At 44.6% G+C, this 26,241-nt stretch overlaps 2 protein-coding genes across 15 annotated transcripts in view; both read right to left on the reverse strand.

The window, feature by feature from the left end:
* The window catches only part of PACS2 (phosphofurin acidic cluster sorting protein 2), a 456,225-nt gene that overhangs the window by 131,851 nt on the left and 298,133 nt on the right, over positions 1 to 26,241 (reverse strand). For all 14 annotated transcript variants that reach the window (XM_085627187.1, XM_085627181.1, XM_085627184.1 and 11 more), the window contains exons 2-4: positions 18,797 to 18,884; positions 7,861 to 7,950; positions 1,060 to 1,185 (exon numbers count right to left, since the gene is read on the reverse strand). In XM_085627187.1, the coding sequence (XP_085483313.1) occupies positions 1,060 to 1,185; positions 7,861 to 7,950; positions 18,797 to 18,884 (304 nt within the window). The remainder of the gene's footprint in view (positions 1 to 1,059; positions 1,186 to 7,860; positions 7,951 to 18,796; positions 18,885 to 26,241) is intronic.
* LOC146799603 (uncharacterized) overlaps positions 1 to 26,241 on the reverse strand; it is an 889,638-nt gene that overhangs the window by 27,047 nt on the left and 836,350 nt on the right. The window lies entirely within an intron of this gene.

Consider the following 26,241-nt stretch of genomic DNA (forward strand, 5'->3'; position numbering starts at 1 on the left):
ACCTTTAATATGAAGAACCATGTAAAAAGGGGGATAACAACCAATTTTCAACACAGGCCATATAAACAAACATCATCATCACAAATAAATCCATCAGAAAGTCTAATTCACACTCCCTCAAGGCATGTCACTACCCATGTTGCTCTGTACTCTTTGATAGCCATTAGCAGTGTGTAATCTGTGGTATCCAGAAGGTAAACACTAAAACCACAATATACAGGCTGCCGCTTTAGATTCCCCCATCATGCATGTCTACAATGGTTACATCTACGTGCTATAAAGGCCCTACCCTGGTACCAGCTCACCTGGCTCAGTGCAGATACGGGCACTATATGCTGATCTATACGCAGCCTGAGTAACGCGCAATACACACTGACCTGCTCACAGCCTGAACAACGCGCACTATACGCTGATCTATCCACAGCCTGAAAAACGCACAATATACGCTGATCTGTACACAGCCTGAGTAACATGCACTATACGCTGATCTGTCCACAGCCTGAGAAACGCACAATCTACGCTGATCTGTACACAGCCTGAGTAACGCGCACTACACGCTGATCTGTCCACAGCCTGAGAAACACACAATATGCGCTGATCTGTCCACAGCATGAGTAACGCGCACTACACGCTGATCTGTCCACAACCTGAGTAACACGCAATACACACTGACCTGCTCACAGCCTGAACAACGCGCACTATAAGCTGATCTATCCACAGCCTGAGAAACGCGCAATATGCGCTGATCTGTCCACAGCCTGAGTAACGTGCACTACACGCTGATCTGTCCACAGCCTAAGTAACGTGCACTATACGCTGATCTATCCACAGCCTGAGAAACGCACAATATGCGCTGATCTGTTCACAGCCTGAGTAACTTGCACAATATGCTGATCTATCCACAGCCTGAGAAACGCACAATATGCGCTGATCTGTCCACAGCCTGAGCAACGCGCACTACATGCTGATCTGTCCACAGCATGAGTAACGAGCACTATATGCTGATCTGTCCAGAGCCTGAGCTAGGCGCTGATCTGGCCTGCTCTAGCGCGTTCCTACCTCAGCCATGTTGATGGATCCCACTGCCAGGGTCTTGTATCCCAGAATGGTTCGATTCTTGTAGCGTTTTCTCCTCTGCAGCATGATCTGAAGCTTATTTCCTTCCCTTTTTAAGAAATGTGGATACTGCAGTAAAAAGGGAACTATTAATGACTGTTGAAAAAAAGAACACTAGTATTTGTTATTAGTAATCAATGAGACAAGCCTTTTAGTAAAAATAAAAAGTGTATTTAGAATCAGGTCATTCATACCTTTCTAAAAGTAAGAGAAGTAAAGAGAACACGAAAAGAGTTGTGAACAGTGGCAAAAATAAGACAAAAGTAAGAGGAGGGACAACAGCATAAACTTCAATTTGTAATCATGTGGGGATTCTGTGGACTTTGGTCAATTGGCTTAAGCCAGTCTTAATAACAGTTGAGAACTAAAGAACTCACCTCGCCTACATCATGGACTACGATTGCTCTCAAAGCGCCTTCATCTTTGCCTCTGTGCAGCCGGTTTCTCAGATATCCGACCGTGATTTCAAGCTATTGGTTCTTCTGTAGACAGTGGTCGCGTTTTCATAGTTTATTTTTCCGTATAGCCTTTCTCCGCAGCCTACTCCTTGTTGTTCCACAGCAGAGGAAGAGGAGATATGTACTGGTTCCACTGATCCAGATTTGCTTAAAGATGATCAACTGGGTTTTTTCTCCTTGTGGTCAATCCCAATTCACTGGTGTCAAAAAGGCTGACACTTTCGGGGGCGGGCAGTGCCCTCTCAGAGGTTTTTTATATTTTACACATGAGGTTATCAGAGATACGGCCTCAAGACAACTTTCTTTAAGGACAGATATACTTAATCCCATCCAACATCTGTTGCAAGCTTAGGTTTTGGTAGATTTGTACCTTTGTCAAGATTTAAAATTAAGCTGTTATTGTATTGTTTCCTCCTACAGGACAGGAACATCTTTGTGCTTAGTTTAAGTTGAAAAGGTCGCTCTACAATCTGTTTTCTCTGTGCACCGTTACCTTTTCCCTCCTAAAGTCTCCCCGGCAAGACTTTACCAGGCTTTCTCTGCCGGATCCTTTGCCAGTGCAACACATCAGAGGCTCACTGAGGATTTTCTTGTGTCTATTGGTCCCAAATTGTCCTGTGCACCAACCTCAAGTGTTCATTGGCTGGATTCCTGCTGCTTTTGCCCTGTAATTCTCCTTCTGGCATGCACAAAATCAATTTCCACCCCTTTCGGCAAACGGATCCTCCTTTTGCCTTTTACAACTTTTGGACTTTGATGTTCTTTATTCAAGTTGCAGACATTCTTAACTATGGCCCAGGACGTTTCCCCCTGATGGACACTGTGAGAAGTTGGCCTGGTATATGCTGTTCACTAGTTCTAGTGACCACCTTGTACCATGCCAAGCAACCCTTATGGTGTGGTTGTAAGTCAACCTTTTCGGACTAGCTGCCCTAGTGGTAGCGTAGGCTAAGCAGTCTTTGAGGCTAAACTCGTGAAGCGTGTTAAGCAAGCTGTTTTACCAAATGCAACCCCCTTTTATACCAATGAAAGGACACCACACAGATATATATTCAAAATATATATGTATTTATTTCTCAAAGTAACCCCTAGTCTCTTTATGAGCACAGGAGCACAAATCGTCAAACAAGATTACAATAGAATACACAGAAGTTGCACTTTATATGGATAGGCCCTGGTGGCCGCTCAAACCATATACTAAAATAGTGGTATAAGTACCACGAACAGAAAAGGGAAAAGGCCTAGGGCCTCTAGAATCGCTGGGCCTACAAGGAGCTAACTTCAGTTAGTGACCAGGAGGTCCACGGGTTGCGTGTGCAGAGCAAATAGTCACACGCGAGCTCCCATAGGTTTCAATGGGTGCGTAAAAAGTACAAAGTTACTGCAAAGAGGATCTTCCGGATGGACTAGGAACTTAAGATTGGAAACACAGACACTAGAGATGATTCTCTACACTTGGGCACCGGAGTGCCAGCTTTACCTCACCCACAGGAAGCGGGTGCATAGGCCTCGAAGTGCGTCGGGTTTCTTCTATCGGTTCAGTGGAGCCTGTGGACAAAGATGCTGCAGGCGACCGGTCCGGAAGAGATGCAGTGGATCCAAGAGTGGATCGGAGATGTTGAAGACCTGTAAGCAGAGGGGACAGTGTTCACAGTCACTAGCCAGTGACCAGCGTGGCACCAGGTGGGTACCAGGCGATGTTGGGTGCAAACAGGAAGGAAGGTGTAGCTTGTCTCTGCAGCCACGTGGTCCCTAAAGGTCGACGACGTCCAGGAGTCGAGTCACGAGCTGTCCCACGCAGGCTCTCGCTGTCGGCGACTTGATCGAAGCAAACAAGCCTTGGCAAAAGCAATTGTTGTAGGAGATGAAATAAGCTGATAGTTCTGACCAGCAAGGTCAGAGGGATTGCTCCTTTGGAGGGGAGCAAGGGCCAGTCTGGAGCAACCAGACCAGCGGTGTAGTTTTCGTAGTTCGTCGCCAAGATGGCCACTAGCCAGCGGGCCAGCAACCGGTTAGGCGCGTCGAGTGGCAAAATGCAGAAGGGCCCCACGCCGATCGTGGAGATGCTGGAGGGCTCACCTTTGGTGCAGATGCTGCTCGAGGGTTGGGCTTCTCAGATCCCAAAGCACAACTTGGAGGGAGCCTCGGTTGTTGCACTTATCAGCTTGTCGTAGTCGTTCCAAGATGGCTGGCTCCACGTGTCTCGGTGCCTCCACGGGCCTCCTCTTTTCAGGGGCTGTGGATCGGGCGGTGAGAGGTCTGGAGGTCCAGGTCTTGTCAGTCTCTGGGCTCGGGCTCCGGCGGGAGGCGGCGGCAAAGCAGACGTTGATTTGCTGGATGGTGCTTGCGTTAGCAAGGTGGTCACTCCCTGACCACAGGGGAGATTGGCTTCAGTCCTCTGTGCGGCAGAGCGTCGAAGTTCCCGTCTTCTTCTTAGTTTCAAGTTGATTCCAGGATGTCTGAAGTCTTAGGACACAGCTCCTACCTTTAAGCGGATTCTAGGGGCCGGACTACCTGCTAGGTCCCTCCCTAAGGGTGGGACCAGGAAGGGGGGTGGTTACACCCCCAATCCTTTGTCCAGCTCGCCCCAGGCCCGGGACTGGTGTGCCCCAGGACCGGATTGAACTGGCATATGCACCGAGGCTCCTTGTGAGCCTCAGGCATGTCTGGTTTCTTTCAAGCCCTACCTGACCAATACACAAAATCCTGTCTGGGGTGGTGCATGCACCTCCCCTGGCAGGAAACCCTTTGTCCACACCTCCCAAGATGGAAGGACTCCCAGCAGCAGGAGGGCAGACTTGTGTCTGTGGTGGCAGCATCCATTTTGTGGAGCTGAGGCTATGTCTGATTTTACCCGGGTTTCAGGTACTGTACATGTCGTGTCCCTCTAGAAGGGTGGAATGCTAACCCCGTCGCCAGAATTGGCGAGGGGTTAGTATTCCAATTCGTATGACACCTTACTCGACATGTTTTGATAAAGCCAAACCAAAGTTAGCATTTAACCGCGAGGTTCATAATGCACTTAAGAGTATATGGTATGACGATATCTGGAAACAGTAGAAGGAAGTTGTTCCGACCACTGCAGACAGGCTCAGCTCATGCCAGAGCACCATCTCACATGGAACCAAGCACTCTGCCTTCAGGATTGTTAAGGCCTGCCATAGGAGTGACTTATAGGTTACCAGGTGTCCCATTTAAGGTTAGGTATAGGTATACTACACCTACGTAAGAGGTGGTTACACCAACTTACCCCAGCTGAGTGATCAGCCAGTTGTGCCAAATTTGTTAGGCCAAGCCTGGGGTGGCATAATACATGCTTCAGCCCCTGGCAGGCCTTAGATACACCAATGCCCTGGGTACCTAGTGTACACTGGTACAGGGGCTGACAGGGTGATCCAACCAATTGGGTATGTACCTAGGGTACATGGAGTCCATTTTAAAGAGAGAGCAGATGGGCTGAGGTCCTGAATGGCAGGATCTCAGGCCAACTAAGTTGAAAAACCAGCTAGACACTAGGCAAAAATTTGGGGGTAACCATAGTCAGATATCCACCTTCCTACACACACCTTCTCTTTGGCTACATTACGTTTGCTCACATGGATTTTTGACTTGGTGGATACGATTGTGATGGCACTGTGCAGCCAGCCGGCCTCCACCAGGCTATCTTTGCAGACAGGATTGGTTTCCCTTCCTCATTAAAGGGACACTGGTTGCTATTGGTTTATGTACAACATGCATTGTGTAGGCTGGGAATCCAAAATATCGGCGGAACACATTTTATATATCGCCAAGATACAAAATGATATATATATATATATTTATTTATTCATTCATTCATTCAAGGTACCTAGAAGCGGAGCTAAGAATGGTAAATCCTCACCTCCGTCTGCGCACTTACCTGCTCAATATTTTGTCCTTTGACATGGTGGTCAGGAGGTGACCCACCAATATTTCGGATTCAATTTACCCTACTACAATCACATGCATGTCATCTGTAACCTAAAAAGAGCTACTGCTAGCAGAAAACTCTCTTACTGATGGATGCATTCCAGCCTTCTGTCACCCCTTCTGGGCTTTCCTCAGTCGTACCTTTGAAGTTTGCGGAGAACTCTTTGGTGAATCAAGTCAGTAGTAGGGTTTATGCGGATTGCCGCTACATTCAAAGCGATATCTCGCCCAGCGATGCTATACAAATGGACTAGTCTGTATTGAAGGCAGCGGTTCATTATTTCTTTCACGAGCAAAGGAAGGAGTGACAGGTGTTCAGATGAAATGATTGCGCCACAAAGCACCGTCAAGAGTAGATGGAAGGATCCCAAAAACCAATGGTATGCAAAGTGCGGACCGGGGGTCGCATGTGGCCCTATTGATCGTCATATGTGGCTCCTTACTGAACAAAGCAAACACAAGGAGATGAAGGATGGAGCTCTGAAACTTTTCAGACACTCACCCCCAGTCACAGATCTGGGTTGAATCCATCATTTTTTTTTAGCTCACTTCGCCACCTCAGTTTAGACCCAGCTATATGCAAATCAGTCTTGACCCTGTGCCTCATGGGAACAGTCCAGCCGAACTGCCAAACCAGGTCCGCCCTGGACCAGAAACAAGCATCCTAGGACCAGTTTCGGTGTAACACCCCTCATCAGCCAGGCTAGCTGAATCCAGGAGGAAAGTAAGCAAGGGACCCATGTCTGGGCATACCCTGCCACCTTGGGGACTGGCCTGGCAGTTCTAGCTGGACTGTTCCCATTGGGCGCAGGGTCAAGACTGATTTGCATATGGCTGGGTTCAATCTGGAATGGCATGGGGAGCAAAAACGATGGATTTAGGCCCAGATCTCTGCACTGGTGTGGATGTATGACATTGTTCTGCATTCTGTCCATCAATTGTTCCTATTGCATTTGTCGCCCCTTGCTGAACGACAGCACTGGGCTGCTGTTTACTTAAGAGAGCACTAACATTCAGAAAGTTATTAAATAAATTGGCAATCTTTATTTACAAACTAACTTAAGTAAAAGAAAATAAACAAAGAAGGTGTGCTATACCATTTAACTTTAGGAACACATTCATTTTTTAAGGCATCTAGCAACGTGTAAAAGATGATGCGGTCTCTTCATAATAAAAAAAAATATATATATTTTAGTAACATGCAGAAGCATTTCACCTTAGAACATTAGATTACATCCATGCATTCGGAAGCATGGTTTTAAAATTGATAGTTTAAAAAAATTAATCTAGAAACATTCATGCCTCCTCCCACCCTGACAATAGTGCTAATAGTGAAGTAAGAGGCAATTCACTTGTCAAGTAGTAACCGACTGGGTTACTATTAATCATGGACAACATTATAGTTTATAAATTAAACACAAGAGAAGGTTTTGTACAGCGTATATCCTGAACTCATGTATTTCAAGGTTTATATGTCATAATGAAAAAAAGGAGGCAAAGTGAAATTGGCCAATTGCATAGGATCACGCAATTTAGTCAAGTGGGGATGCCGGAACGGACACTAGGTTTTCTGGTGTCACATTGTGTAATTCTATTTCATTCCAATTCAAGTAATCCAGTTACTTCCTTTTTACACTTGACTCTCCCATGGTAGCAATAGCAAGCAGAAAAGGCTTACCCCAAGGTGCGGTACAGTTAGTGATTCGGATGCAGCATAACACTGTATTGTGAAACTATGATTTTTCTAGAGACTAGGGGCTTTATTTAGCGCCCAGTATAGAATGAAACCCTCAAAATAACTCCATGAATCCCTGACCACACCATGACTCTCTTCCCCTACGCCCACTTAAGTCCCTTCCAAGACGAAGCCCCAGTCCCACCGTGCTGGCATCAATGTAGCCCTCGGGCACACCATAGACCATACTTTCTGGCCCCTCAGAAAATGTTTGTGAGTACCCACGCCACAAACTATCCAGATGACGAAGGGTGGTTGGACAGGCACCAGATGGTGAAACTACTTGATTGTTGGGTGTAAGAAACCATGTCCTTGTATAACAACTGGCGACCGATTCCCTACATTATTTTTCTTATTCTTTGAGAAGTGAGGTAACTCGCATCTCTAAAAAGGTGGGTGTGCCTGGAGCCTGCTTCCTTCCTTGCTTTCAGCTTCACCAACACCTGGTCAGCTGGTCTGCGGTGACGCCCCTGCAAGAAAATCTCACTTCTACGCAGTCATTCGTTGCAAATTTGCGATTTGTGTAACCTGTGGGTGAGACATAAACCACCCCTTTGGGAAGGAAAAGTAAATGTTTGGGGAGAAAAGAAACATACTGGTTACCTGCAGTGAAAACGTTAGTGCCAGGTCTGTTTCCACTTGTCCACTGGGGGGCAGCACGATCTCATGGGACCGCAGTATCCGTTTGGAACCCTGTGGGAGAACAGGAGAAAGATTTGCATCAGGTGCACAAGCGGACCATACAAGAGCTTACAGTACCATCAGTACCAGGGCAAGGACACCACGCTAGCGACGAGTAACACGCTGTGAGTACACAATCAGCCCTGGCACACTGCAGGGTGGGTATAAATGCCTCACAAGTCAAGCTAGGTCTTTCAGAAGCCCAGCTTTCACCCTACTAAGGAGGAGGACATTTCTGTAGCTGAGATCAAACAAACCACAAATATTAACCACTTCTTTAATAACCTGCTTTTTATTTTCTTGTTTAAGTTTAGAACAAAGCAGACCCTCCCACTCCCTGGGGTTTCTTCTCCCCTTGGGATCTAAGGCACTTTGCACTCACAGGAGTGTAAGTAATGAAGGTTTTTGACATGTAACGTGCGACAGGACACAATCTGGGCTAACAAGAGTTCTGACCCCCCCCTCCCCCCCCCCCTCACCACACCCACAAGTTATTACCCTGGAGTATTACTAAAAGACCAGGAGTGTGTGAAAAGACGGGGATGCCTCCAGAGAGCACTACATTCTAAGGGCGTAGTCACAGAGCAGAAACCGCGTTAGGGAGGGGCGGGCTGTGGTGCTGGAACAATTTTTAGTGGGGGTGCTGCCATCAATGTTGCATCACTAAAGTCACAGGGATTGTGAAAAATCCAAGCGTCACACAAAGAACAAGTGAAGCAAATGAGCCCCGCCCATTCAGAGGGAGAGTGGTGGGGTGCAGTTTGGTGCTGGTGGTGCGTTTTGGAGCACACGGTCAAATATATTAGTAAAGCATGGTGTGGTAGCACACTGTCATAACTATATTACAATAGCATGGTGTGGTAGCACACTGTCATAACTATATTACAATAGCATGGTGTGGTAGCACACTGTCATAAATATATTACAATAGCATGGTGTGGTAGCACACTGTCATAACTATATTACAATACCATGGTGTGGTAGCACACTGTCATAACTATATTACAATAGCATGGTGTGGTAGCACACTGTCATAACTATATTACAATAGCATGGTGTGGTAGCACACTGTCATAACTATATTACAATAGCATGGTGTGGTAGCACACTGTCATAAATATATTACAATAGCATGGTGTGGTAGCACACTGTCATAACTATATTACAATAGCATGGTGTGGTAGCACACTGTCATAACTATATTACAATAGCATGGTGTGGTAGCACACTGTCATAACTATATTACAATAGCATGGTGTGGTAGCACACTGTCATAAATATATTACAATAGCATGGTGTGGTAGCACACTGTCATAACTATATTACAATAGCATGGTGTGGTAGCACACTGTCATAAATATATTACAATAGCATGGTGTGGTAGCACACTGTCAAATATATTACAATACCATGGTGTGGTAGCACACTGTCATTTACACACAGTACCTGTCCCATTGAAACGACCACTACATTTTCACAGACATGTAGTTTTACTGATAAAACTATGAAGCGCACAAGCCACAATGACTGTAAATTGGGATTCAGTGATTAATTATCATGTTTATGTTGCTAAGTAAAGTGTCTTCATTTGTTTTGATCTTATTAACATTTTTTGTTTCCATCAGACTTCAGCATTACAGAAAAATGCTTCATTTGTGTTTTAACTGCAGATATATTTTCAAATATTTGTACAATCCATTTATAGGATTTTAGCTTTGTGTTAGAAAGAAATATTTCCTTCAGCCTTTCCTTACACGCTCTCTGTACTCCAGCAAAATTATCACACAGTTCACTTTACAAACTCTTCTCACTTTGACTGAAAAGTATACACCAACCTCAAAGTTAAATGAAAAAGCCGCACTTTGCATAAGACATGGCCTGACATTTGACCTCTGTCATTGAATGCACAGCAAATGTGACAGGATAAACACAAAATGTAAGGGCATCTTTACTGCTCAATCACCTTCCATACCCCAGCTTGGTTATTTCTGGCTGTGCAGCAGCAAATCCCGCATCCCTAATTCCCGCGCCAATAGGGGTGGACGAGCCGCTTAAAGTTAGAGATCTGTTTGCGTCTAAACTTTGTGGGCTGATAAAATCAGGGCTATGGTTAACTTCTCTTACGCCCTTCTAAGACCTTCTAGTGACTCAGATAAATCAGAAGTGACCCACTCACCAGTCAGATAGCAAGCCGCCCCCTGTGGTCACTGTAAAGATAGTGCCCCAAGTGGAAGCCATTTTAAGATTCCCTCCGAAAATTAGAATCCTGAGGTCAGTGGTGACAGGCTGCAGCCCTCTGAACCCCTCTCGGCAGCACGTTGATGCTTCCCACCTAGGGTTGCACTATCTAGGTACCCTCACACACATGGGTACAAAACCCACCAGCTTACAATTCATCTCTCCATCAGCTCTCCGCTGCTTTGGCGAATGGTCGATTCCCATGCAGCTCACAGCCTGATTCCCACACCACCCCTGCCCCAGACACCAGATGCAATCACAACTCTGGTGACGGAACAAAATAAACTAATGCAGTGGGTCACTCTACACTTCACACCCAAGGAGCATTCAGTTCGCACCTCACATGCACAGAGTTTCCTCTAGCAAAGAGACCCCGGCCCTCGAGCTCTGAACATATTGTGAAACGATTTCCATGTGAAGGAGGGGGGGGGGGGAGGGGTTAAAAGTTATGGAGAGGAAGGAAGTGATTGAGATTGCACAGACCATGAATGAAGCACAGTAGACAGGGACCAACATTATGGCATCCATGCATGGAGAAGAAAGGAAGGATGTTTTGGGGCTGGCATAAATCTGGTTCACGCATGAGCACAGCTGCTGGAACAACAATCTGGCTGGACCCCTCTCTATTCCAGCATAACCTCCCCATCACTTTTCTACGTTTTTGATTTTCCTTAGAGGATGCTTGGGGAGGGAGGGCGGGGGCTGCGTGTATCCCGCCCGTCTCACCAAGTCCCTGCCACAGACCCATCTTTGTAGATGTTTATTGACCCAGCCCTCTCCCCTTTTACGGTCTCCGGATCATTCGCTCCCCTCTGCCAGGCAACTACCATTCTTGTCCAACTGCCTTTGAGCGCCACGCCATAATAGACGTGAAAAAGTGCGCAAACACAAAATGTTTGAGGGCTGCGATTGTGGAAGCAGACAATACGTTTTCTTTGATGACGTGAATGAAATCAGCTTTGTTTTTTAAACAAAATTATTTCCATGCAACGGTTTCAAGCATTACTACCATCACTATTATCTACTAAGGTTTATCAAGATGAAATTAATTTATTTTTATTCATACATTATTGCCATTTGAGCGTTTCATTGAAGAATATAATTCTAAAAAAGGAAAAATCTAATTGATCAAAAAGGATACTTTTTAAAAACAGGCAGTCATATTTTGAAAAGTGGATACTGACAGCTCTTACACAAACACAGTTTTTCAAAAATATTCCTGCAGTTTATCCAGGGTCACCTTGCTCCTCGTGGATTCAACGCATTATGTGCTCGAAGCCCTGCCTAGCAGTGGCTCATTGTGCGGCCACTTCTCTTCCAGCAGAATAGACGCATATTTGAGTCATGTCACTCTTACTGCTAAGCCTTCCTCTCTTTGCTAAACTCTTGATGACTCTTGACTCTAAGATCCCTTTCTGATCCAATTCACCCTTCTTCATCTCAGTGCTTTAGAAAGTTGACCTAGAGCAGAGAACTTAAAAAAATAATAATAATATAAGATAACCTGACAACCTACAGGAGACTCCTAATTTCGAAAATAAGAGAGGGAGAAGACCAAGTTGGCACACTGATGGGCTTAACAATGAAAAAAGGATATTATAAGATGATTGAAAGAAAATGGAGAAAAATACCAGCTGCCTTCAATAGACACACCCTGCAATACAAACGAGTTGCCTAACAGAAAAATGTAACATTCAAGACTTATTATTTCGATCTAAGTTGCTAATCTTTTTATTAGCTTGCACGCCTACACGAACCCAGCCAGATTTAAACCTGTGATTCAGAGTTTTCAGAGATCTCTCAAAAGGCGCATAAATGATCGAAGCGCTCACCCACCCAGGGCCTGGAGTGCTGCCCTGCCACGGACTCCAAGGGGTGGATTTTTTTTTATCACGCCGACTTTGTAGTCCCCAGTGATTTGTGCTAGCTAAATCTAAAGATTTAGGGTTCACATAACGCCTGATTTGGTACATCCGAAAGTTTGCAAATGCTAAAATCCCTCCTTTTTTTAAAAAAATGTACAAACTCGATTTAACAATTTGGAAACAGTATTCTGAATTGTTAAACGAATTTAGGAAAACATGATGAATCGGTATTTAGAAGGGGCGTGTTAGGGGAGTCCCTTCCAAATATAGATTTATTATGATGTGTCCATGTTTTGCAACTTAAATCTGATCGCAAAACATGACTATTTTACCACCACTTCAAATGCATTGGTAACCCATTCACACATGTGAAGAGGTTCCTAAGGGATTCCGTCCCTCTTTGTGAATATTTAAAAAACATTTTTGGGAGTAGGCAGTGGTGTTCGATTCCGCTGCTTACTAATAAATCAGGTTGATAAATCATTTAATTTTTATTTTTAAACGCATCCTGTTTTTCATTTAGAAAACAAGCTGCATTAAAAAAAAGAAAAAAAGATTGCTTTATTAAAAAGTATTCAGAGACATAGTAGCCTGCTGACCTCAACAGACCACCATGCCTCTAATTGTAGCCAATCGCAGTGGGTCACAATTTGCGACGTACCAAATTAATATTCATGAGGTAGGTTGAATTGAGTTCCACTGCGATTCTGTATTTTGTGATCCAACCTATTAATACAAAGGTGGTCCACAAAATACAAATGACTTTTACAGAATACATGTGTATTAAATGAGGCTCTAGAATTAATGGGTTTGAGAGCGGGGGCAATGAAGTGCTATGCAAGAGCAAAGCCCTCTCCTAGGAGAAGCAGAGAATCATTCTGAGTTAAAGGTGAATCAAGGGATCTGTGGGGCATGATGCCCCATACTTTTTTTTGTTTACTCATCAAAAACAATTTCCCCGCTTTTTTTGTTAAAAGACAACTGTCTTCACCAACCAGGATTCAATTCCGAGGCTCTCTGGTTACAAACACAGATATCTGCAGTGATTGCATTAACCAAATGAAGAGTCAGAACTTAAAATGGTGAAATTCAAAATCTTCTAGCCACGCCTTTGACCCCGCCCCCACTTAACACCGGATTACAGTTCCCATACTTTTTAAATGCACTTCGGCGGCTGGAATGCTGAAAGTGACGTGTACTATAGACTACGGTTTCATCCCAGTATTAAAACATTTAGTTGCGCTGCAGTATGACTTTCGCCTGCAGGTGTCACCCTTGTACCGAAAATACCCATTTCCATCACAGCTGGAGCGCAGCACGCATGTCTGGCCCCGAGCCGCCTACAAGAGCATTCCAATAACGGAGCCCACAACGTGTCCGAGGGCGTCTCGCTATCTCGGAGCACTCCGGCAGGAACCAGGTCCCCAGCCGACTCCAAGGTTTGGTAAACACGAGGACCACGAGGATTAAAGGCTTTCATTTTCTCTCTTGGCAAGAACAACTGGGCAGGATTAACACCAGCCTGTAACTAACAATATCTCTTTCACGGCTTGAGAAATGGGCCTTCCCGCGTGGGTTTCAATATTCTCGAACAAAAACACCCCCCCCACCAGGAAAGCGCCAGTGACCCACTTCCGTTCCCCAAACACAAAATAACAGCTTTAGAGGCAAATGCGACAAAGTTCATCTGTGGCTGTAGAAATGAGGCACGGAACTACACCAGTGTAATAATTCACGGAACATTAATCAGGTGAAAAGACAAAACAAAACGTCTCAGTTAATAAAGGGCTGGGTTTAGAAGGAAGCCTGGAGTTCCGCCTAAGGAGAGTCTACTGCGCACTAAGCGATACTAAGATTAAAGCAACGTGACTGGAAAAAATGTGTTTTTTAAATACATTGGTTCGTATGTTCTTCGTTCCGAACAATTCACGACGGCGGCGTGAGCCTGCACGTGCTGTGATGCACAGATGGACCTCGAGCAGTCAGAGCGAGAAAACATGTTGACAATCCCTGCTGACAGGTGGAGAGTGACCCAGATCTAGTAATTGGAGACCTTTTCAATATTCGAGGCAGGCAACAAGCGAGCGACGCGTGAGCCAGGTGAAAACACACCATTCCCGCCCTTTCCAGGGCATGCGGCACGGCAAGTGAGCACACGCGCTCGGCGCCCCTCATGGGCCTACGTCACGTTTCAGGTGAGAACACACTTTCACTGAGCACGTGGTATCCCGCCTTTCAGAGGCACGTGGCGGGTTTCAGGTGTGAACACGAGACAGGTGAGCACAGTGTTTCATGACCCTTTCTGAGGCACAGGACATGTGTAAGGTTCCCACACATGACAAATGATCAGACGCAAGCACCCTCTGCTCAGAGGCACAGGGAATGCGTCAGCTGAGCGCACACCACAAGATGGCGCACGCTAGCACTCGAGTTTCAGAGACGCAAACCATCTAAGCATACACAAGGAAGCACAGATGAATATTCTCCCTTTGGATGCGCACAGCAGATATCAGGTGAGGATATGAATGCACAATAAAACACACGTACCCTTTACAAAGCATAAGCCTACATTTCAGGCTCACCCACCCAATTCGTGAGGAATTCCTCAAGTGTGGATGGACCCCGCATTCAAGGTGAAATATCACTATATGTCAAGAGCATTTATAAAAGGTAACTTTATGACCCCCGGCCCCTCCCCCCCCCTGTCATGCTTCATCATCCGCCATCCCACGCTCGCCAAAGCATACTCTAATGGCGGACGGGCCCCTCGTCAAAGGCAGAGGAGAATCTTTCAAGAGAACGGAGGGAAGGGTAATATCCTATAAAAATCCCTACCACACACACACATTAGCGTAGTACTACCTGTCATGGAAAGGATATACTTTGCGTGTGGATGTGCTCCTTGTGAAAGGGCAGCATGCTGTAACCCGTAGTAAAGTCAGCCAATTTCTGAAGTGGGCTGACCCAACCGCAGACCAGTGGATGACGTCTGGCTGAAAACCTCTATAAGTAACTACGTTGTCTAAATAATTTTAGTAAAAACAAAAGGTCTTGGTTAACACTGACCTAAAAATGGCAATCTGACATTGGCTGCTAGCATCTTGCCTTTGAGAAAGAAGGAAAGGAAGAAGAAGGAAAGAAGGAAAGAACTAGGGAAAGAAAGGAGGAACGTAAGAAAGGAGAAGGAAAGAAAGCAGGACAGGAGGAAAGAAAGGAGGAAAGCAGGATAGAAGGAAAGAATGAAAGAAATAAGGATAGAAAGAAAAAGGCAAGAAACAGAAGGTAAGAAGAAAATAGGCAAAGAAAAAGGAAAGAAAGGAGGAAAGCAGAAGGCAAGAAAGAAGGAAGGAAGGCTGGTAATCAAAAAAGAAAGAAGTAAGGAAAGAAAGAAAAAAGGACAGCAAAAAGAAGGAAGGGAAGAAGGGGAAGAAACAAAGAGGGAAAGAAAGAAGGGAAAGAAGAGAAAGAAAGAAATAAAAAGAAGGGAAAAATGGGAAAAAAGGTTAAGAAGGAAAGAAGGCATGACTTAACACAGAATCGTTTCAAATGGACACAATCTGTTATGCTGTGAAATAGCAGTAATCAGATTAACACAAGGCCCTCCTAAAGCAATTTACAACACCATTGACAGGAGACAGGAACGGATAAAGCTGGAATGTGTCTTGGTTACAACAAACACGTCCTGCTATCACATTAGGCTCTAAACACAAAGGCAGCACTAAAGTAATACAAAAACACTGACAATGAAGAGTACTTGTGTGCGGATAAGCTCTTTGTGAAAGCACAAAATGCAGTCACTCAAAGTGAAGTTAACCAATGTCTTAAGTAGGCTGAACTATTGTCCCATGATGTCTGCTGTAGTGGGTCGAAGCAAAATGTGAATGACACAGACCAATGGAGGAAGAGAGCCGGCTGAAAGTCCCTTTACTAAGTAAATCTTCCATATAATTTTAGTAAAAATTGAAATGTCTTGGCTACGCCAGACCTAAAAAGTCAGAAAATGCCAAAATGATTTGTTCCCTGTGCTGGCAATCATTTTTAAGATTAGAATTCTCATTGAGAGGCACTGAGGAATCAATGTGCTTCGAAAAAAGTATACATTCATTTCCAGTCAGACTATTAAACACCAAAGTTACGGCAAAATAGAAACTAAATAGGTTTGCCAAGTGAAATTCACCAAAATCAAGGTCTTGTAATCACAATCAGAAGTTCATGGCATACCCGAAGAGTTACCTTGAGAAACAGGTGTGAAAAATGTTTATTCACAGGGATTAGTATCTTATAATGCCAATGACACCCAACTCATCCTCTTCCTCACGGAAAACCCTGCCACCACGAGAATCCATCGTCTGGAACGCCATGACTAGTGTCACCAATTGACTGAGGTCCAACTGCGTGAAGCTGAACACGGACAAGACAAAGTGCTCATCTTAGGAAACAATGCCTCACCTTGGGACAACACATGGTGGCCCAACGCTCTCGGACCAACACCAACCCCACAGATCACGCCTGCAACCTCGACAGCCAAATCACCATGAAGCGATATGTCCTTCTCCTGCTTCCACATCCTCTGCATGCTCCGTAAGATCATCAGATGGATTCCCATCAACATTAGGAAAACAGTCCTCAAGCCCTCCTCTCCAACTGAAACGCACTCTATGTTGGAACCAACACACAGCTCTTCAAACGACTCCCAACTATACAGAACACCGCAGCCAGGCTCATCCTCAACCTTCCCAAAGGGACTAGCATCACCCCCACCTCAGAAGCCTCCACTGGCTTCCGTCCAGAATAGACGCCAGTTCAAGCTGCTGGTCCTCGCATATAAGGCCCTCCAGAACATTGGACCCTCCTACATCAATCACCACCTGACCTTCCATCAACCCGCCAGACAACTCCACTCCGCCTTCCTCTCCCACGCATTCGTCAAAACTGAGGTTGTTCCTTCTCCTTCCTCGCCGCCAAGACCTGGAATGACCTCCCCCTCCACCTCCTAACCTCTCCGTCCCTCCCTCACAGACTTCAGGAAGGGGCTCCATACCTGTCACTTCGACCAAGGCCGTCGTAACCTCAGCGCCTGGATAGCCCCAGGGGTGATAAGCCGCGCTATAAAAATACTTGATTGATTGATATAACTTACACAATCAATGCAACTGAGTTCAAACTATAGACAATCAACACAGCCAGATAGGTTATTGGGGAAGGAGGTGTGAAAAACCAGTGAGGCTCAAATGATTAGCTTTATGCCAGTCATGGACAATATCCAATAGCAGCACAGGTCTGACCTCTACTGGTGTGGAACGGATGTAAAAATAATTGCTTCTGCAAGGATCTGCTTGAGGACTTAGGTCGATGGACTCAGTCAGTGATCTTCTGAGGAGGGGGACGGTGGAAATGTTTGTGTTTTTTGTATTACCACTTTTTTGTATCTCTTGGGGGAGACCAGCTACATGCGCCTGCCTACATGGGCACCATTCCCTCCCACTTATACATTGTTCATGGGAGCAGACGAAAGAGCTGCAGTTCTGCTCGCAAGCAGCGCCGGGGCCAGATCTGGTTAAGTCTGTCAGCTTTTGCACGTCCTCTTTCTATTTCTATCCATCAAACAAGAAAGAAGACTTGTAATGCCTGGCCTAGAGCTGAAACAGATTATACCACAACAAGGACCTGCACAAATTCCAGCCACAACTTTCGACCAATGGCAAGTCAATCTGATTCACCGCCGACACCAACAATGTTCTATTTTCTGGCATTTCAAACTCCAGAGGCCTCTCTCTCTCCCATCCTGGCAGTGCACTGATCGTGGGGCTCTGAGAAGAGGAAGTGAAGCCAGCACGTACTGACCAAAGAGAAGCAAGGAAATGAGAGTGGCAATGAAGCCGACCAATGGTAAGCAATGGCTTGCTCTAAGACCCTTGTTAGTAAACAAAATGTCTTGCAAGTAGCATTGCGTGTGCGGTCTCGGGCGATACCTAAAAAGGACTGCTTTACGTATACAATCCATTTAGGAGACAACTACTATAATGTGGATGATTGGCAGTACTTTTGGCATGTAAAATAGTTCCTCATGCATTGCAATGCAAGCACTGAAAAGAAGGCGGAATGATACACCAAAGAGCCAGTAGGATAAGCTAAACGAGGACTACTCCTCTGTGTGGAGCCAAAGCCCACTCTGTAGATTTCAAGGAATTCGCAACAATAGGTCATGCAGGTAGCTGCTCTAAAAAATAAATGCGAGATCAAAGTGTACATATATAGGACACTTATAGGAAGGTGAATAAAGTTACGAGTGGTAGGTACAATTTAGGTGAGGCTTGCGGTGAAACATGGAAAAAGGTTTTTCTACAATAACATAAATACATGACTAAATTCGGAGTTTCATACATGTGCAGTACAGATTTCCAGGCTTGCCATATGAATGGCAGCTAGATAGGATATGGACTACACGCCATTATTGCATCTTATTCTGGAGGCCTGAACTTTAATCCTCACAGCAAACCTGCTGGTTACTTACACCAGCTCTTCTGGACACCGAAAGAGATTCAACACAGACCTTCTCGCTTCATTTATTACCCTGGGCAGGACTATAACCTCCAGGTTCAAGTCCCAGGTGCTCACTGACACAGGGTGTGATCTTAGACAAACCAAAACATAGCATTCCCATTCGAGTCTTGGCCTCTGCTGGGTTTCTCCAGCTGCAGACTGATGACGTAGCTAGTTACAATGTCACCATCAATTTTCGAGACAAGCTTTACCTGCATTTTGACCGCAATGACGACAGAGATCAGCTCTTTGTCAAGTTCCTTCATGACGGACAGCTTCTTCAGGGTCAGGCTGCACAACCTGTAAGTGATCAGAGGGAACGAGGTGTCTATTAGCTACTTTGTTTGCACAAGAACTGAAAAATCTTCACAACAGACATGTTCACAATACAGTATCCTTTGGAAACAGGGTTGATTAAGTTATCCAAGAAAGCAACTCGATTACTAATGACAAGAAAACAAAAGTAATCACAAGTGTTACTGATTACATAGTTACTAAATTAATACTGTACTATCTCCTGATTACTTATGTACATCAATATAACCAGTATGCAGCAAGAGCAGGGAAAAAGTAACATTAGTGCCCAATGTACAATTTTTTTTTATAACAAAAGCAGTTTAATGAGTAGTTACATGACTTTAGCCCTATATAATTAGTTCCAATACTTGCATGAATTGAAATCAATAAAACATCTACCGCGACATATCACAGAGGAAACGTATGGAATAATACATGTTGTTTCTGCACAGAGCTGCTACCATAGCGCTTGCCCTCTCTAAGCACTATAATAGCAGACATCCATAGTGTTACTCCCTTTAGTAGCGCATAAAACATGAGGCTGGAAGGAGTAAAGGCTGTGGCCTGGAAGTTGAAATTGTAATAGTAATTATGCGGCGTAACAATTCTGAAGTTACACGGTGTATTATTTTATGCACGCACATGCATATGGGCGAGGATAAAAGCCAAATGTAGGGATGCAAGCCTTGAAGAAGCAAGGGATGAGTGCTGCAGTGGCAAGCTTATTAACAGATATACTAGATTTCTTGCAAAAGACCAATCGATGACCTTTGCGTATTATGTCTGATAGAGGAAGGTTTGTGATTGGGACACCAGTGAAGCTGCCTTGTGAGGCAGCTAGTAAAGTAGGAGGGAAGAGGCGAGGCCTCGCGAGTCCCAATATATGCTAGACATTTCCCTGCATGTGCCAGCTGCCCTCCTTTCCCGCCTGTCCTGAAGGAGGAGGCGGTACATACAGTCCAGAGGTATTCTGGGAAAGGCGAGGGACGTCCAGCACGTTGTACTCACAGCTGAGGACGCTATGCTCCTGGCATCTATTCCTAACCTTGCACCGTTCCAGCTCCCTTCCAGGGCAGAGAAATATTTTCAGGGGAGCAGGCTGCAGGAGACGAGGCCTTTCAAGTCGAAGATTAGATTAGATTTAATATTTATATAAAGCGCAACAAATGCCTGAAGGCGTCTTGGCGCTAGCGGCTATAGTATGATATAAATGAGAACAGAAACAATCCCAGGCTTCAGCAGGAGAATAACCAAGTTTTTAGGTGTTTTCTAAAATTCATCCGGTTCGGCCGGGACCTGGGATGCGAAGGCATTTGATTCCATATCAAGGCAGTAGCGTGCACACAGCTTCTGCCAGCTCAAGCAGCTGTATGAACCTTGGGTGCTAGCATGGTCTCAGCAGAAGCCGAGTGCAGACATCTGCTGGAAGTGCACCATCACACTTTGTCCTCCAGCTAATCTGGGCCTAGTCCATGCAGGGCTTTATGAGCCAGCCAGAGCGCTTTAAAAGCAACCCTGCTCTAATCAGCAGCCAGTGAAGCTCTTTGAGCCCCTTGCTGGCAGATTTGTTATTTCCTAAGTGTTTTCAGGAGCCGGACTGCAGGAAGCTGCAGCCTCAGAAGCTTTTTCAACAGTCCTTGTTGAATACCCAGATAGACGCGTTATAGGCGTCTATCCAGAGCCACCACTGTCGTCTGAAGATTAGTAGAGATGAATGGTAAAACTTTAACGCTTTCAAAACAGAGTATCACACCGTTTAAACGTCTGCTTGCACGCGGGGCTATGTTTTAAAATAGGCTGTAGCTGTAGCTGTGGGGCAGGGTCTCTGTAAAAGAGAGCGGAGCCAATCAAGCAGGAGGTAACTTCTTTACTTCATGTTAGGCTCTTAAATTCAAACCACAGCCTGATGGGTCCAGTTAGGGCTTCATTCTTCTTGCAGTTGTAATCAACTCCCCGGTGTCACCCAGCACACACACCCCAACATCCCATGCATCATCCCATCCTCACAGCATCCACATACAACACACAAGGTAGATACTTATGAACAGCGCCCCTGCTGGTCACTGTGGAGACTTCTGTGAAGTATCAAAATGCTGTTGGGGGGGGGGGACAGTGATTTACCTACAATAACAAGGCTTTTTTCTGATCATGTGCCAAGGCAGTGATTAGAAGGAACTAAGTCATGGCACTGCCAGCAGAAGAGTGGAAACAATCACAAGAAATCCAGAAAATCATTCTTTCAAACTATATTTGATAGACAGACAAGACAAGACAGTCTGATCGATCGATCTGAGGTCACTGCGCTATATCTCTGCACTGCTCACCTTTTGTGGGTTTACAGTTAGTTTCCGTATCAAGCATAGGTTTAGGGGAAGTATAAAGGTTAGAATCGGTAACAGCGAATGTTACAATTACGGTAAGTTAAAATGCCGTGGTTGAGTTATGGCTGGGTTTCGGTTAGACTTGGAGTCAGGGCCAGGATATGGTTAATGATTAGGGTGAGAACTACTTTTAAGGTAGGCTTGAGATTATGGCTTGGACGATGGACAGATGAGTACAAACTTGACATGTAATGTTAATTAGAACATTGAGCGCTCAATCGAAGAGAATGGAGTGCTCCGGGTTTCTAATGGCTGGCAGAAGCCTGGAGAGCAACATTCCAATTTTTTTTCATTTTACAGCTGTTGCTGTGAACAAAGACCCCCTCGGAGCCCGAGGGGATTTAAACCCCCTCGGGCTCCAAGGGGCCTTTGTTTTCACAAATTATAACATTCTGCCTTCTAGGGGCATAATGTTCTAATAGCCTTAATGCCCTCTGTAGCAGGCTCTACCAGCTTTTAATGGCCCGCTCCCTTGTTAAAGGCCCTCACCTTCGGCTCGGGTCTTTAATGTCCAATAGAGCCTCTATGTTGGGCTCTAAGGCTATATTAGATAGGTGCTCATCAAACTTCCCGTACCCCCAACATGCTGTACGAGAATTCAGACTGAATGCTTTTGCGTTCAATAATAAGTATAATAAGCACAATTATCAAAAATAATAACAGTAAATTAAAGTGAAAAAAAGTTTTTTAAAAGTGTGGTATTAATATTTCTGTCCAAGGATAAAAGATTTTTCATAGACAAAAAGATATTTCTTCAGAAACGTTTGTTTCAATTGTGTTACCACAACAGTTGAATATCACATTTCTCGTGTGCTTGACACCTTAACATCAATACATCTTAAGAAAACGAGATAAAATTCAAATGTTTTTATTTTTGTTTACCAATTCTGGAAACAACGCTACTGAAACCCCTCTCTGGATGCCCAAGCATGCTCTTGCTCACGGTGCCACTGGATTCAGGCTAGCCTGGTGGACGAGGGGTGCTACCCCAAAACCGGTCCCAGGGTGCTTGTTTGCCAATCCAGGCAGTACCTGGCCTGGCAGTTCGGGCTGGACTGTTCCCATGGGGAGCAGGGTCAAGACTGATTTGCATATGGCTGGGTCCAAACTGGGTTGCCATGGTGAACAAAAGAATGATGGATTCAACCTAGATCTCTTGACTGGGAGTGAGTGGTTGAAAAGTTATAGCACTCCGTCCATCCTCTTGTTGTGGTTGCCATTTTAAAAGAAGTCCACCAAAAAATTTACAGTTCCAAATGAATGAGAGGTCTGTGACCAATGCGGATAAAGTTAACAGTGATTTCTTGCCCACACTTGAATTATGGGCCAAAGCGAGGGTGCATGAAGAGGGCAACTTACAGTGGTTAATGCCTGACAGCTTGGAGGCAGTAAGGCTATACCCATTGGCAATCTCACTTCCTTAAAGCAGAGAGATAAGCCACATTGTCTTGTCTGCTTCATGCTCCCACCATTAGATAAATTCCAGAAAATAACAGCAGTTAGTACTTTTTATTGGCTCAGCCAATCTCAGCATTCCATTGAGGGTGTTAATTATTTGATATTTCCACAGCACTTGGTTCCACTGTCTTAAGGCTTCAGAGCGCTATACCTAAAACCCTTTGCTAGTACCCCTAAGGACCAAACAAATTCCAGTCTTCAGAAGGAAGAAAGGCCCCTGCCGAGACTCAAACCTGCGAACCTCAGGTTACCTCTTCATGCACTTATGCAGCAGACACCGCTCAGCAGACTGGTGTAGATTTTGAACAGACCGCAGAGAAATTTTCATTGCTGAATCTTTTGAATATGGACCAAAGTGATTTGACCAATATGACATCAGGAATGTTAAAGCCTTGAAAAAGCCAAAGTCTGACTGACACTGAAGGGCGAGACACGTGTCGCCTGTTTGAGAGAAAAAAATTGTTTATGCATTTGATTGCCATCAAAAAGAGTGGATTGCTTAGATTATACTCCTCTGTTCATGCATAAATAAAGGATCATATTGAAAATCACCTTCAGGTATTCTTCAATTACTAAAAGGACTAATAAAATTTGGAGGAGGAGTCTGTCTCACCCAGAGTAACATGTAAATAATGAGGTAACGAAGGTTCAATACCTCGAGAAAAGTCTCCTCATTATGTGAATAAAGGCATTAAGACTCAGGCTGGGACCTTATGAACCTTCTATTGTAAACTCCACTTATGCAGCAGATGCCTGAACTCGCTGTGCTATCACATCAGCTTGTTTCTAAAAATCACACAACTAAAGTGTTTTCAAAAGAATATTTACCCATAGAGGTGATTAAGACTACAGACATGCGCCGGCGTGGTACAAGGAAATAAAATCGACATAGTGAAGGCACATTTTCCAGAGGGAGTCTTTACACCTGCTGCCCCCCCCCCCCAAGTAAGAACTCAGGGGCCAGCCATCAAACAGCAAACCATTGCTCTTGACCCAGGGCACACTCTACAGCCTCCCATATTTCACAGATATTTATTGGCCTTGGGCACAAAGAATCTCCCCACCTCACTGTGCCGCACAGGCTGCAGGGACCTGCGCTACCGCCCTACAGGTACTGGAATTATTACAGGTGCTAATATCGGACACAGAGGGCCTGGAGTGCCTTAGGGTGACCAACCGTTAATAAATTTCATGGGCCGTCCGTTATTTTAGTATGATGTCTGTAAGGCGTCCGTAATTTGGGGTCCCCAAATTACGGATGCCTTACAGACATCATACTAAAATCAAATTGGGAAATTTCAGGAAGGTATGCTGTTCCCCTGCGAGAGTTTAAGTTTTCACTTGGGCCTCTCGCACTTGTCTTTTAAGCTGAAGCGGCTGCCTGCAGCGGCCCCTCCCTGGCCCCGCCCAGACTGGCCTATTGTCCTTCTGGGAATGCAGCCGATTATCACGTATAGAATGACAACGGGCCCTACAGTAGTGACAGCATGTGGTGTGCCTGCTCCTGCATCAGAATAGGGCCAGGCATTCTGCTTCTGTCTTGGCGCCATGCTGGAGAAAATAAAAATAAAATAACTGTCGGAGGCAGAGCAGTCATTTGTGCAAAACCGCCATCTATAGGTCATTTACCACATTGTCAAGGTGGATATTTGTGAAGGGTAGAAGCGATAACCACTTTTGAAATAGTATTCAGTTCAGTTTCTGATGTCCGTGAAAATATTATCCCTTAAGAAATACAAGGTGCAAGGTAAAAGAATTCAGAGTAAAAATGAATACAATAGGCTATTAAGCTAAGTGCTTCTTAATGTCATAGGACTGGAACAGCGTTTTCACTGTACATTTAAAGTAAGATTTAAGCATACAAATAAAAAAATACTATTTAATGTTTGTTACGTTAGCACAAATATTTATTGCAGAAAGGGCCTGATGGCGCTTTACAAAGCTGCGTGCATACTGGAAAACTGAAGTGCACGATTGTCTCAACCTTATATAAATGTGTTTTGACTTGTACTTATTTTGGTTGTCTATTTACTTATTTATATATTATTGTGCGACCTCCTCTGATATCTCTGTAAAACGTATGTTTTGTCCCAAATTTTTGTCCTGAATTTTGACCTTCTGTCCTGAATTTTGACCCTTTGTCCTGAATTTTTACACTGCCCGTCCTGAATTTGCACCCTTGTCCTGAATTTTGACCTTCTGTCCTGAATTTTGACGCTTTGTCCTGAATTTTTACACTGACCGTCCTGAATTTACACCCATGCCAGTTGGTCACCCTTGGATGCCTTGAAGGCCTCACTAGAGCAAGCACTCCTGCCTCCAGGAGGAATTTGTTTTCATTTTCACTTGGAGCCGCAACGTCACTCACTGATCTGCGGTACCAGCCATTACTAGGCGGTGGCATTTCTGCAACAAAAGCCTTCCCTGTAACCACCTTACTTTAAACTCTGTATAGTAAAGACCAACATAAAGATGTACACTTTCCCATATTTTACAACACAAACAACCCCAAAACCATAACAAGTGTTTCAAATATCATACGACGCCTACCATTGCACACACACGCAAGACACTGCTATTTAAATGCTTCCTGGAGTAACATTTCCATCAGCAATAGAGAATAATCAACTTTAAAAAAAATATATATGAACTCTCCGAAACATCTAACTTTGGAATAAAATTGAAAATATCCAACAAAAGAATTTTCGTGCCTGATAGTAAATGCATTTTAATCACGATTTAAAAACAAAATCTCAAATTTTAATCTGACCTTGCAAAGGAGCCTCCTATAATTTACACCCTCGTAGACTAATGTGCCCCCAAAAAATGTCTGGCCGCCAGATAAAGCACGTGCAAAGATCTGTGCAAAGTTTGGCAGAGCTTAGTCAAAGAGAGCCAAAATTATCAGCGACAAAAGAAACCGCTTTCCCTATGCAAGTGGGACTCAACCTTTACCACAGAGGCGCAATTACCGCCTATAAGACTTAAAATAGTTGGCTAATTTACCGACCACAATGTTTTTAAAACCCGTAATTTATGGGAAAGGCATCATCCAAGTGAATTATAGGATTTCAAGCCAGTGTGAGGCTTAAGTGTGTCTTGTACCACAGTGAAGATGCACAATATACAACATGGCATTTATTCTAATTATTGAGTGCGTACAGGGGCTAGAACACCACCCGCCCCACCCACAGATACAAAGCGCGCCATGTTTCAAAGTGGTTGTAAGGGCAACATTCTTTTTATAATTCCTACAGGAAAAAAATTCCAGTCAGACAAAAGATCATTTTGTTGGAAGTTTCTTTAAGGTATATTCACTCTATCCATGAAAGTGAGTGAGAGACAGCCAACACGTTTCACCCCTTTACGTGGCCATCCAGCCTGGGGCTTCCTCAGGGCCTTAAGTTTCTGGATATATCAATAGTAGCATCTGTAGAGGTTCCTGTAATATCTATTCAAAGTCCGGATAGCCATGTAAAGGGGTGAAACACATGTTGGCTGTCTCTCACTCACTCTCATGG

This window comes from Triturus cristatus, chromosome 9 (genome assembly GCF_964204655.1).
Source record: "Triturus cristatus chromosome 9, aTriCri1.1, whole genome shotgun sequence".
Taxonomy (NCBI): Eukaryota; Metazoa; Chordata; class Amphibia; order Caudata; family Salamandridae; genus Triturus; species Triturus cristatus.